Below are 14266 nucleotides of genomic sequence, written 5' to 3' on the forward strand. Positions count from 1 at the left end.
TTCAGTGAATGAAATCCTTGGTTGACCCTTATTCAGTAAGGTTTAACAAGTCCACTTTCTATTCAAATGTGTCTATGATGTCCCTTGAACCCTGAGGCTGAGCAAATCAAGGTGGCCTCGGAGGTATTTTTATGCTTTCGACCGTTATGGCTAAAATGGATATACTGAAAATTTAAGCCAATGCAATCTGGAGTACCCAGGTGCACATGGATCGTCAAAGGGGTGGGAGGTTCCTGACACTTATGGTTTGATCGGTTCTAGCATTTAAAAAGAGCACTTGAACTTCTCATTTGCGATCAAAAGAGCCCTCATCCAACTTTTCAGGACCAGCTGTCTATGTGACGAAGCCAAGGAAAAAACAAATGCACAGATGACAAATTGCTCTTTATTATGTCAATTCTTTCGCGTTGAATATACTATAGGTATATATGAGTATAGGTATACATGATTATAGATCCCCCCAAAAAAGAAAAAAATGTCCGAAGATGTTACAAAAATGGATTTTCTTCAGTTTTGACCTATCTAAGAACAATTCTCAGTCCTTGACCTCTTAAAATGTATGAAAAATGACACCTCTATAATCAGAACCGTTAATAGGAGGGGGAGGGAGGCAACTGGGTCAGCTGCCTAGGGTGCCGCAGCTGGGGAACTTCCCACTGTAATCAAAATTTTCACTTTGTTTCAACTTGTTTTGCTTACATTCGAGCTGGGAGGGGGGCGCTTAGATTAATTTTTCCCAGCATCCCGTCAGCCTAGAAACGACTCTGTCTGTAATAAAACTTGAAGACAAAAAAAAAAAACAAAAAAAAAAAACACGTGTAATGGTTATTAATTGGTCATTCATATGTGGCAAGGCTTATGTAATAAAAAAAAATTACTAAGAGAAAATGATGAGATCGCGTATCGATTGTCTGGTATCGTAAGTTAGAACAAGATTTACCTGCTGGTAGTATTGGATCAACTCTCCTTCTTGTGTAACCTTCGTCCTTATGATCTGTGCACGTACGCTTGCATTTATTATGTGTGACTTTCGCATGTCGCCAACCCGGAACATAAGACACAACATACCATCACGAAGACAAATCACTGCGTTCCGACTGAACAAGAGTGTTTGCGCCCTCATCTTCGGTCTGGACAACTTGGCGAAAACTACACCAACCATAAAAGCCTGAAAAATCGTAGCTTATTATTTTATTGAATATCAATATCTGAAAAATCTAGAATTGCATATTATAAAGTATCGGTATCCTAAAAAAAAAAAAAAAAAAAAAAAAAAAAAAAAAAAAAAAAAAAAAAAAAAAACAGTATACTGTTTTAAGAAAAATTAAAAAAGACTACAGGGGCAGACAACCGAGGTTGCGGCGCTTGAGGATGGTATGCACCGTAATGTACTAATCCGTAATCGTTTTGTAATACCTTGCTTATTAGTTATTACAAAAGAATTGCGGATCAGTAAACTATGGTGCATACCCTGCTCAAAGTGCCACAGCCACGGTTGCCGAAGATTGTCCTTTTCGGCCAACTGTCTAGGGCTAAATGGAAGGCAGATCTGGGGGATTGAGATGGGGATTGGATTAGGATAGAGGATGAGCGCGCGTAGCTGTGTGGGCCTCAGGCGACTTGGTGCTGCGGTGAGTTGTTAGTAACAGTAGCAATCATTTTGCGAATTACTGTTACCTTTGTTGCATGTAATTTTTAGACAATTTGCCGTTCTTAATCTTACTAACCAATGCTGTTTCTGCAAAATGCATGTCTATCTGAAGACTACCCTCCCATGTAGACGGTAATTACAAAAATTGCCAAAAATAATGATCTGTCATTATACACCAATGGCATCAATGATCTTACAAGAAAGGAAGAAAAAGAAAAAAGAATTTAAAATCTGGTTAAAGGTTTAACAAATGTTATGGCTTTTCTGAATCTCGTAAATATTTTGCTCACAGATGTAAAAAAAAACATATACATTCATGATATAATATATATGGTAGACAAGTACGTATATGAACTAAAGAACAGGTATATATCCTCATAGCTAAGTAGAAATAATATATATATATATATATATATATATATATATATATATATATATATATATATATATATATATATATATATATATATATATATATATATATATATATGTATATATATACCTGCAAATTCACAATTCTCCAATGTCTTAGTTGTTTCGCCGTTTGTTTTGTTAATCTAAAAAAAGTAGAATTTTGTAAAAACTTAATCAAATCACCTCACGTTGTCATTCATTTAGGGGACTGAGGCGTTGGCTCGTCCCTATCATGAATTATCTCAACTACTTCCTAAGAGGAAGAGCACCTCTGGAAATAAAGACCCCATAAGAAATACTTTGAACTCATTGGCTCTAAAGATACATAGATTGTAAAAACATGCATGGATTATATAATCTCCCTTTCTGTTCACAAATAGTTAGAAATTAATCTTCTAAAAACAAAATTGTTTTACGGTGTCTTGAAGACCAAAAAATAGTCTTCCTTGTCTAGGAAGCCAGTCATCATCGTATAATCAAACAATCTTACTGTCATTTTCCTATAGTTTCTCTCTCCCTTAAAAAAAGTACATAAAGTTCTAATAGCTTTACGAAAAATGTAGTTAACATCCGCTAAAACGAATAGATTGTTTATCTCATGGGAAAACTTGTTACAGTGCGCCTATTTCCATTATAATCTTAAAGTACATTAGCACGTGTTTTTTTTTTTTTATGGATAACGCGGGATTGATGAGGCTAATGGAACAAAGTTTTCCTTCAGTGTATAAACAGTAAAGTTTCTTACATATATGCAGTAACTAAAATAGATAACAAAAATCGAGCTTTATGCAATTCCAAATATGCATTTTTTATTGTATATCATGCATAAACCATAAATACACACACCTACCACCTGGGGGGGGGAGGAAGGAATCATTAGAGGATCTTGCCTAGGGACGGAGGATGATCGAAAATAGGCGAAACTACAATTTTTTTCAGGAGAAAAGTTTAAAGGGTTTATCTTAGGAGGGGGAGCCCTATCCTCCTCTATAAACACGTATGTATAAGTCTATATGATAACATGGGGTTCAGATTTTATTTTTTGCATCAAAAATAATTCAGCAGGCACTTGTCTTAGATTTAAGAAATACAAAACAAGAGCTAAGAGCTCATATGGCACTTGCGACGAGGCCAGAAGAGCTAAGAGCCAAGAGCTCATATGGCGTGAGCCATATGAGCTCTGAGTCACGATGTGACTCAGGTAATAAGAGCTCTGAGTCACGATGTCCTTCTGAATATCAAAATTCATCAAGATCTGATCACCCACTCGTAAGTTATAAATAACTCATTTTTTCTAATTTTTCCTCTCCCTTTAGCCCCCCAGATGGTCTAATCTGGGAAAACGACTTTATCAAGTCAATTGGTGCAAGCTCCCTGACACGCCTACCAATTTTCATCGTTATAGCACGTCCAGAAGCACCAAACTCGCCAAAGCACTGAACTCCTCCCACCAACTCCCCCAAAGAGAGCGAATCCAATATGGTTACGTTAATGACGTATCTACAACATTTGCTTATTCTATCCACCAAGCTTCATCCCGATTCCTCCACTCTAAGCGTTTTCCAAGATTTCCGATTTCCCCCTCTAACTCCCCCCCAATGTCAACAGATCTGGTCGGGATTTGAAATAAGAGCTCTGAGACATGAATTCCTTCTAAATATCGAATTTCATTAAGATCCGGTCACCCGTTCTTAAGTTCAAAATACCAAAATTTTTCTAATTTTTCCAAATCAACACCCCCCCAGCTCCTCCAAAGAGAACGGATCCGTTCCAATTATGTCAATCATGTATCTAGAACTTGTGCTTATTCTTCCCATCAAGTGTCATCCCGATCTCTCCACTCTAAGCGTTTTCCAAGATTTCTGTTTCCCTTCTCCAACCCCTATGTCCCCGGATCCAAGTCGAGTCGAAAATAGAGCATCTGAGACATAAGATCCTTCTATATTTCGAATTTCATTAAGATCCGATCACCTATTCGTAAGATAAAAATACCCCAATTTTCACGTTTTCCAAGAGTTCCGGTTTCCCCCTCCAACTCACCCCAAAGTCACAGGATCTGGTCGGAATGTAAAATAAGAGCTTTAAAGCACAAGATACTTCTAAATATCAAATTCAATTAAGCTCTGATCACCTGTTCGTATGTTACAAATACCTCATTTTTCCGAACTGCCCCCCCCCCAACTCGACCAAAGAGAGCGGATCTGATCCGGTTATGTCAGTCACGTAACTTAGACTTGTTTTTTTTTCTTCCCACCCAATTTCATCCTGATCTCTCCGCTTTAAGAATTTTCTAAGATTTCCGGTCCCCTCCCCCAACTGCACCCCCCCCCCCAATGATGCTGGATCCAAGTTACGAGGTCCCTCTATATATGAAGTTTCATGAAGATCCGATCACTCTTCGTAAGTTAAAAATACGTCATTTTTTCTAATTTTTCAGAATTAACCCCCACCCCAAATCCCCCCAAATAGAGCGGATCAGTTCCAATTATATCAATCATATATATAAGACTTCTGCTTATTTTTCCCACCAAGTTTCATCCCAATCCCTCCACTTTAAGCTTTTTCCATGATTTTAGGTTCCCCCACCCCAAACTTCCTCCAATATCACCAGATCCGGTCGGGATTTAAAATAAGAGCTTTGAGACACGATATGCTTCTAAATATCAAATTTCATTGAGATCCGATCATCCGTTCTTAACTTAAAAATACTTCATTTTTTCTAATTTTTCAGAATTAACCCTCCTCCCCCCAACTACCCCAAAGAGAGCAAATCTGTTCCGGTTATGTCAATCATCTAGGACTTGTGCTTATTTTTCCCACCAAGTTTCATCCCGATCCATCCAATCAAAGTGTTTTCCAAGATTTTAGGTTTCCTCCTCCCAACTCCCCCTCAATGTCACCAGATCCGGTCGGGATTTAAATAAGAGCCCTGAGACAGGATATCCTTCCAAACATCAAATTTCATTAAGATCTGATCAACCGTTCGAACGTTAAAAATACATTTTTTCTATTTTTTCGAATTAACCAGCCCCCCCCCTAGCTAGTCAAATCGAGAAAGCGACTATTTCCAATTTAATCTGGTCCGGTGCCTGATACGCCTGCCAAATTTAATCGTCCTAACTTACCTGGAAGTGCCTAAAGTAGCAAAACGGGACGGCCAGACAGACAGACAGACCGACCGACAGAATTTGCGATTGCTATATGTCACTTGGTTAATACCAAGTGCCATAAAAAGGAGCAATGTGTTCCACAAATCTTACGTTTTCAATAAAGAGCAAGAACTTTTTATAGTAGAAAATATTGTTAAACTAATAAAACAATTTTCATCCAAAAAAGCTTCTTTAAATACAGGTTGTTCGCCCGAAAAAATTACTATCAAGCTAATTGAAAATGATATTCGAAAACTTGTCACACTGACAGAGGATTAACCAACACGAGTCTTTAGAATTAGTAAAAATTAAAGAACGTTTTCTATAAACTCTGCTTTCCAAGAATGAAAATTATCTGTAAAACATGAAAATGACACAGAAAAAGAAGGTAGGCTATGGCATGTTTTACCTGTATCATGACTCCGCTGATTGATTGGCAGCACATGACCACAATAGCCACAGGACATTCTTCTGTGGTATGTCTTGTACCATAACCAATAGTGTGTTGGGTTTCCAAACTAAACAGAAAACACGATGCAAAATTGTAAATTTCCATGACACACGGAGTAAAATTCCCACTTGACTGCATCGCTAGAAGATTAGTAAATATTTATTCAAATAATTGCAACCTATTCTGCCGTTATAAGCGTAAAAACATTGTTTCAAGAAATATGCATTTTGAACAATGATTTTTTGATGAAGTTATCTACAGGGCCTACTGAATATACACTTTACTTCTTGCGAATCTGCTCAATAGTAAATTCAAATTTATTCAGAGGCACACTGAGGATCAGATCCAGCTGAAAAATTCCCATTCTTAACTGTCAGAACCAGTCACATCCTCTTACAAATTCGAAGAGTTCAGAAATGCGACCATTTAGAAAATTCTGCTAGCAGCCCGGTCTCTATTCTTAGTCCTGACATATGCAACTCTTTTGAAAACCCATGTTCACTAATTCACATCCTCATTCATAGGCTAGCCTGCAAAAATAAGTTATATAGCCTACTATAGTTACTGTTTCCGCACCGCTCAAACTGATGTACTAACAGCGTTAGCAGGAGTTTTACCAATAGATTTGAGAGACAAAGAATTAACAATTATGCGCTATGCAAAAATGGGCAGACCAGAATACTGGTCAGAATCTCCTACACCAGTCATCGCAATATCTAGCAGGATAAAGTCACACAGTATTTACACTGATGAGGTTGTAAAAGTTTTTTTTGATGTTCAATCAGATGATAGCTCAGCCCCCTCTCGCTTAGATAGACGTAAACTGAAAATTGCTCTCTATGAAAATTGGTATCAAGGTTTCACTAATAGAATGAGTTCATGGCCAATACAATTCTTTCCATCAAAAAATCATTCAATAGCTGCTTCTAAAATAAATGTTAAACACCAGCTAACGCAAATTAAAACGGGACATGGTCGGTTAAATTATTTCTTAAATAAAATTGGAAAAATTGGAAGCGGAGAGGGCATTTGTGGTAAAAGTGAAACATGTAGCTAATTCCTGTTTACTTGCCCTGTTTATTTATTACAACGTTTTACTATGGAAGCTTAATGAAATTTGATGTTGGTAAGGATATCGTGTCTCAGAGCTCTTAAATCCCGACCGGATCCGGTGACATTGGGGGGAGTAGGGGGGGGAGAACCTAAAATCTTGGAAAACGCTTAGAGTGGAGGGATCGGGATGAAGCTTGGTGGAAAAAATAAACACAAGTCCTAAATACGTGATTGACATAACCGGAATGGATACGCTCTCTTTGGGGGGTTGGGCGAGGGTTAATTCTGAAAAATTAGAAAAAAAGGTATTTTTAACTTACGAAGGAGCGATCGGATCTTAATGAAATTTCATATTTAGAACGACTCATAACTCGGATCTCTTATTTTAAATCCCGACCAGATCCAGTGTCATTGGGAGGGGGATTGGGGAAGTTCAAGATACGTGACTGACATAACCGGACCGGATCCGTTCTCTTTGGGGGAGCTGGGGGGTGTTAATCTGGAAAAATTAGAAAAACAGAGGTATTTTTAACTTAAGAACGGGTGATCAGATCTTAAAGAAATTTGATATTTAGGAGGAACTCATGTCTCAGAGCTCTTATTTCAAATCCGACCAGATCTGTTGACATTGAGGGGAGTTGAAGGGGGAAACCAGAAATCTTTGAAAACGCTTAGAGTGGAGAAATCGGGATGAAACTTGGAGGATAGAATAAGCAAATGGCGTAGATACGTGATTGACGTAACCGTAATAGATCCGCTCTCTTTGGGGGAGTTAGGGGGTGTGGTTCAGTGCTTTGGCGAGTTTGGTGCTTCTGGACATGCTAGGACGATGAAAATTGGTAGGCGTGTCAAGGAGCTGCGCAAATTGACTTGATAAAGTCGTTTTCCCCGATTCAACCATCTGGGGGGCTGAAGGGAGAGGAAAAATTAAAAAAAATGAGGTATTTATAACTTACTAGTGGGTGATCGGATCTTAATGAATTTTGATATTTAAAAGGACCACGTGACTCGGAGCTTTTATTTTAAATCCGACCGGCATTAAGCCTCTGATTTTCTTTTTAAATCAATCTATTAATTCTTAGAATTTTGCTAGAGCTCATACCATATGAGCTCTTGGCTCTTCCGGCCTCGTCACAAGTGCCATATGAGCTCTCAGCTATTGTTCTTTTAGATACTGCAATTAATACATTAACGTTTCTTATAATTTTGCATCCAGCCCCGTATTTTCAAACTGCAATTGCTTAATATATGTTTATTGCAGATAATATTTTGGAATTTTGAACATTCATATACATATATATATTTCAAAACAGGTATATAATTACAGAGATTTTGACCTTCTAGAGATGGCCTAATCAATTTTGAAAGAGCAAAAAGATACGCGAATACTTTTTTGACTGTTTTGGGGTTACGTTTCAGATAAATTAGCTCGATATCTTGATACAGCTTGCTTTGGAGGTTTACTTTCTAGACGACAAAAGATTCAATCCACCAGCGTACAAGATAATTTCGAATAGGCCAGCAAGCCCTCAGAGTAAAACATTTTCTGCTATTGGCTGTGGGGGGTCTTTGGAGGCCATGTGATTAGTCTCAGGAAAATCTTGAGTGGGTATTCAACATCCTATACCACGATAACTAATCATTTACCAAACACATTGCCCTGAAGCCTTCCTCAAAATATCCTGTTTAAGAAGGCCCCACACATTCAATTACATTCGTATAAAAACCGATATCATGCGCCTTCTTACCAATCCCACTCGAAATCAGAAGACATTAATGATTTTTTCTTCTTTGTTTTACAGAATCCAAGAGTAAGCAATCACTTTCAGGATACACTTTCTTTAATATTCGAAAATAACTAGGTCATCCAGGGCTATGAAACTTTCTTAGATTCTCAGGGATTTACAATTGATACGATTCAGAAAGTTCCATTCAACTCTGATAAATATCAAAGAAATTATGCTCCGAAAGCTTTTATTTACCCTATGCGGTTTCTCATTTTTGGTCCCCATAATAAATTCGTGCGAATATGTCTACATTCATATTCACTAGAGGAAATTTTTTTTAAAATGACAAATTTATTCCACTTACGTCCATCGGGCAAGTTCTCGATCTCCAAATCGCCATGCGTAAAACAGACAAGAAACCAAAGAGCAGCAAAGATTAGCCAGGACATAATAAATGAGAGTGTGAAAACCAACAGCGTCCATCTCCATTGTATATCAACTAGAGTAGTAAAAATATCTGCTAAATACCTCAAACGTCGCTTAGTCAAATTGGTTTTCACTACGTTACAGTCTCCATTCTTTAAAACTACCCTTTGCCTCATTCTCCGGGAGTACAGCTTGGCCTGTCGGTATCTGTAAAAGAGACTTTAAAATTATTCAGTCGTCTAAAATTAAAGAATACGGAAGCCAAGGCCTATAAATCAAGTTTAGAAACGCAGAAGACAAACTTGAAAAATACAAAAAAGGCATCTTATTAAATCACGAGAAAAAAAATATAAATATTGGGATTTAGAGAGGGGGTATAAATCCCCCCCCCTGAGTATGCATCTGACCAACATGGTGGTAAGAAAACTAATATGTGAGTGCTGGGAAACACAAGAATTCCGTCTTTATGTTTGGAGCTACAGTCTTACACAGGAAAAGGATTAGGAGCCGAGATCCTACCAGGCACAATTTGGTCAACAATTTTCTCTATGTTGCATAAAATTTGTCTGTTTCCTCCAATTTTTCAAAGTTCGCCCTCTCCCCATTGAGTATCCGCCCAAAAAACAAATTGTGTACGTGCCTACACTCGGATGATTTAACTACTTTAAGTACCTTCATGCCAATGGCATCGATTCACAAAAATGTAGAAGGCGGGATAGATTTATTTTCCAGTATCAAGAGGGGGGGGATTTCGATATTTTTTCAATGGAAGAACCAAAAAGGGCGTTTTTTTAAAGGAGAAAACACCAACACAAGGTATTCTTTAAAGCGTAGGGGGCAGCAAATGCACACTTTCCAATTGACGCCCCCGCTAAAAACATTTTGTGAAGAATGTTTAAATACACAAAAATATCGGTAAGTTGATTAAAAATCATTTTTTCAATTGCCCTCAACGGGGGAATAACCATCAGTAGTGCGTTTCACCAATGAAACGAGAGTACCGAGGCGCTACAAGGCCTCGTAGCGCCTACGGTTAATGAACGTTATTTTGCGTCTTCCTTTCCCTATACTCGCCATTCAAATTACAAGTTCGTTCTTTCTGTTTCTATTTTCGTTTTATTTTTTCAAGGGAAAAAAGGAAAAATTCCGGTCAAAGACCCATGTTTACGACCTGTTTGTAACAAGAGCAAACGTTCGGATCATGCTTAATATAAAGTAATTATTTACTATGCTATGTACATTAAGTCCAAGGTTAAATTTAAAAATGATTAATTTCAGACACAGAAGTGTCACTGACACATAAAAATTTTTCAGTAGCCAAAATACGCTTGTGTAGATTTATTAAGAACTACTTAAAAGATTTTCGACGCGATTTTCCATTCTGTTCCTTGAAATACATAACAGATTAATGAATAATGCATATATTTTATTTTATTGATGAATATTCTCGTGAAATAGCAAATCCAATTCTGCAAAAAAATCAAAAGCAACTGTCAAAACTCACTGACCAAAATCCAGCAACAGTGTCAAAATTTTAGGGGAGGAGGAGAAACAAAAATTAAAATTGTCCATACAAGTAAAACGACCTTCTTAGAGCAGGGTTTTTGGCGTCAATAATTAATTGTTGCTTTAATACAGATACGAATGCATAAACAACCTTGAATTCACCCTCCTTGAATCTCAAGATTTTAGCGATTTCCTTCACCAAGTCTCATAAATATCTTAACTGCTGTTTACGGTTTGCTAATTTTTGCCCAAAAAACTCTTGAAATACTGCACAGTCACAAGTGTTTCTATCGCGTAGGTAGTCAGGGTTGTATCTCCAAGATTTTATTGGGGGGGGGGGGGGGGCAAGAGGGGTCCATATCCGGATCGACAACGGGTGTAGGCTATATACTATTTGTTCTCCAAATTATTAGGGTGCAACTGCCCCACCCATGTCCCCCGAAACGATGTCCCTGTAAGTAGTGTCTACATGCTAGAAAAAAAATTGTAGCTGATACTTTCAAATTTAGTCGTCAGAAATAAACAGCTCAATGCAGGAAGGTGGAAAACTAGAAGAGTTATGAAAGTCTGGAGACAAGTTTTGGAGTCAGTTTTGGCGATCGTGGAACTGGGACATAATATGAGATGCCTAGGGAAATAACTGGAGAGAAGGAAACATGTTAAGAAAATAGTTCTTGCTTCATAATATGCAAAATAATCACAGTTGAAAAATTTTACATGCAACCTCTCTATACGTTTCCCCCAAACCCCCTAATGTGCAAATAGATAACCCAAATTATATATTTTCAGTGCATTCGGCCACCCGCAACTTGTTTTTCCAGTTTTTGTTTCATCACAGTTGATTCAATTTACTGGTACACGGGTTTACTGGCACTCACTGCGGCACCAAGCTGCCCGAGGCCAGCACAGCTACGCACGCTCCTCCTCTATCAGAATATATTCAAAGCATCCCTCTGTACACCGTCCCAGGAACTTCCAATTTCCTTTAAATCTTTCTTTATGACATTCCCCCACCCCAAACGAGGACAACCTGCTTTCTGTCTAGTCCTAGACAAATAGGTAATAGAGAAGAAATATGTAATATATATGTATAAAGTTCCCTACTATTAGAGAACTAGATTCAAGTTACTTCTTCAAGCGAATACCCAACATTTTAATTTTTGAGCAAGCCTAAAAGTAACCTAAAATCTCTGAAACTTCCTAGCACTGCCAAAAAACCTGCTGAATTACTTACCTACAAGTGAGAAATTTGAAAATTATAAAACATTGATAATCGTTACTGAACTAGGACCAACATAGGGAAAATCACTGTTGTTTGATGTATTTAGCTTATGACCGTAAATTAAATAAAAAAAACAAGTTTTTTTAACTGAAAGTAGGGAACGATTTTGAAACTTAAAACGAACAGAAATTACTCCGTATATGAAAGGGGCTGTTCCCTCATCAACGCGCCGCTCTTTAAGCTAAATGTAGACCCTTTCTCTCAACTCTACTTTTTAAAACAGTAAAAAACTGTAGCGTAAAGAGCGGGGCGTTGAGGAGGGAACAGCCCCTTTCATATACGGAGTAATTTCTGTTCGTTTTAAGTTTTAATACCGCTCCTTACTTTCAGTTAAAAAAACTTGTTTTTTATTTAATTTCTGAACGTTTTTGAATTAATGCATGTTTTCATTTTGACTCTCCGCACATGAATAATTAAAACAAAATTTGCATATTAATTTATTTTTTTGGCTAAATGGTTTTCTCATAGTTTTGATCGGATGATTTTCAGAAAAAAGGAACGGGGGAGTAGGCCTAGTTGCCCTCCAATTTTTTTGTTACTTAAAAAGGCAACTAGAACTTTAAATTTTTTACGAACGTTCTTATTAGTAAAAATATACGTAACTTACGAATTAACTTCCGTAACGAACTTCTATATTCGAATGTTTTTATTACGTATATGAGGGGGTTCACCCCCTCGTCAATACCTCGCTCTTTGCACTTGAGCTTAAATTTGGTCCCAATTCCTTAAGAAAGACCCCTGAAACACCAAGGCCGTAAAATAAATAGTTGAAAATAAAAAATTACTTTTTCGTAAAGAGCGAGGTATTAGGAGGAGGTAAACCCCTCATATACCTAATAATTTTTGTTCGTTTTAAGTTTTAATGCTGCTCCTTACTTTCAGTTGGAAAAACCTTTTTCATATTTATTTTTTTATTGTTCTTTAAAAAATACTAAAAAATCCTGCGTCCCCTTCACGGAAATTTTCTTCCGCCATGACAAATTCCTCCCTGGAAAGTCCCCTCAACACAACCCTCTCCTCTCAACCCCTCCCTCAACAAAAAATATGAAAACGTCTGTACACTTTCCAATAACCATTACTATATGTAAACACTGGTCAAAGTTTGTAACTTGCAGCCCCTGCCACGGGGACTGTGGGGGAGTAAGTCGTCCCCAAAGACATAGTGATTAGGTTTTTCGACTATGCTGAATAAAATGGCTATCTTGGAATTTTGATACGGCAACTTTGGGGAAAAATGAGCGTAGGAGTAGGCCTAGGTGCCCTCCATTTTTTTGCTCACTTAAAAAGGGCACTAGAACTTTTAATTTCTGTTAGAATGAGCCCTCTCGTGGCATTCTAGGACCACTGAGTCGATACGATCACCCCTGGGGAAAAGAAACAACAACAAAAAATCAAACAGTTCGTGGTAACGAACTGTTTGATGTGGCAACGACCCGGCTCAATAGTAAACGAAACTCTAAAAAACGGAACTTCGATGCTATAAGATATATCAAAAGAATCGGATTTTTTATGCTGATTTTAAATATATAAGTTTCATCAAATTTAGTCTGTCATCAAAAGTTACGAGCCTGAGAAAATTTGCCTTATTATAGAAAATAGGGGAAAAAACCCCCTAAAAGTCATAGGATCACACCATCGCATTCAGCGCATCAGAGAACCCTATAGGAAAAATTTTACGGTCCAATCTACAAAAATGTAGAATTTCGTATTTTTGGCCAGAAGACAGATCACGGGTGCTTGTTTATTTGTTTTTTTTTCCAGTGGTCATCGTATCGACCAAGTGGTCCTAGAGTGTTGCAAGAGGGCTCATTCTAACGGAAATGAAAAGTTCTAGTGCCCTTTTTAAGTGGCAAAAAAATGGAGGGCACCTAGGCCCCCTCCCACGATAATTTTTTTTCCCGAAGTCAACGGATCAAAATTTTGAGATAACCTTTGTTGTTCCGCATAGTCGAAAACCATAATAACTATGTCTTTGGGGATGACTTACCCCCCCCCCCCCCACAGTCCCTGGAGGAGGGGCTGCAAGTTACAAACTTTGACCAATGTTTACATACAGTAATGGTTATTGGGAAGTGTACCGACGTTTTCAGGGGGATTTTTTTGGTTTGGGTGTGGGGTTGAGGGGAGGGGGCTATGTGGGAGGATCTTTCCTTGGAGGAATATTTCATGGGGGAAGAGAAATTCAAAGAAAAGGGCGCAGGATTTTCCAGCATTACTATTAAAAAAAACAATGAAAATATAAACATGAAAAAGTTTCTTCAATTGAAAGTAAGGAGTAGCATTAAAACTTAAAACGAACAGATATTATTACGCATATGAGGGGTTCTAAAAATACTTTAGCATGAGCGAGGTATTTAGGAGGATATAAATACTTCGTTCTTTATGCTAAAGTATTTTTAGTAATTTCAACTATTTATTCTACGGCCTTTCTGATTAAGGGGTGATTCTTAAAGAATTGGGACAAAACTTGAGATTTAGTGTGAAGAGTGAGGTATTAACGAGGGGACAAACCCCCTCATATATATAATCAAAAATATAAGAATATAAAAGTTTGTTACGTATTCTTAAGTTACGTATATTTTTTACTAATAAAGACGGTCGTTAAAA

At 37.5% G+C, this 14266-nt stretch overlaps 1 protein-coding gene across 7 annotated transcripts in view; it reads right to left on the reverse strand.

Annotated features, from left to right (window-relative positions):
* LOC136039842 (ATP-sensitive inward rectifier potassium channel 12-like) overlaps positions 1-14266 on the reverse strand; it is a 139951-nt gene that overhangs the window by 21186 nt on the left and 104499 nt on the right. For all 7 annotated transcript variants that reach the window (XM_065723764.1, XM_065723765.1, XM_065723762.1 and 4 more), the window contains 3 exons: positions 8810-9078; positions 5624-5805; positions 941-1168 (listed from right to left, as the gene is read on the reverse strand). In XM_065723764.1, coding sequence (XP_065579836.1) covers positions 941-1168; positions 5624-5805; positions 8810-9078 — 679 coding nt within the window. The remainder of the gene's footprint in view (positions 1-940; positions 1169-5623; positions 5806-8809; positions 9079-14266) is intronic.

Source organism: Artemia franciscana, chromosome 20, assembly GCF_032884065.1.
Source record: "Artemia franciscana chromosome 20, ASM3288406v1, whole genome shotgun sequence".
In the NCBI taxonomy this organism is placed as follows: Eukaryota; Metazoa; Arthropoda; class Branchiopoda; order Anostraca; family Artemiidae; genus Artemia; species Artemia franciscana.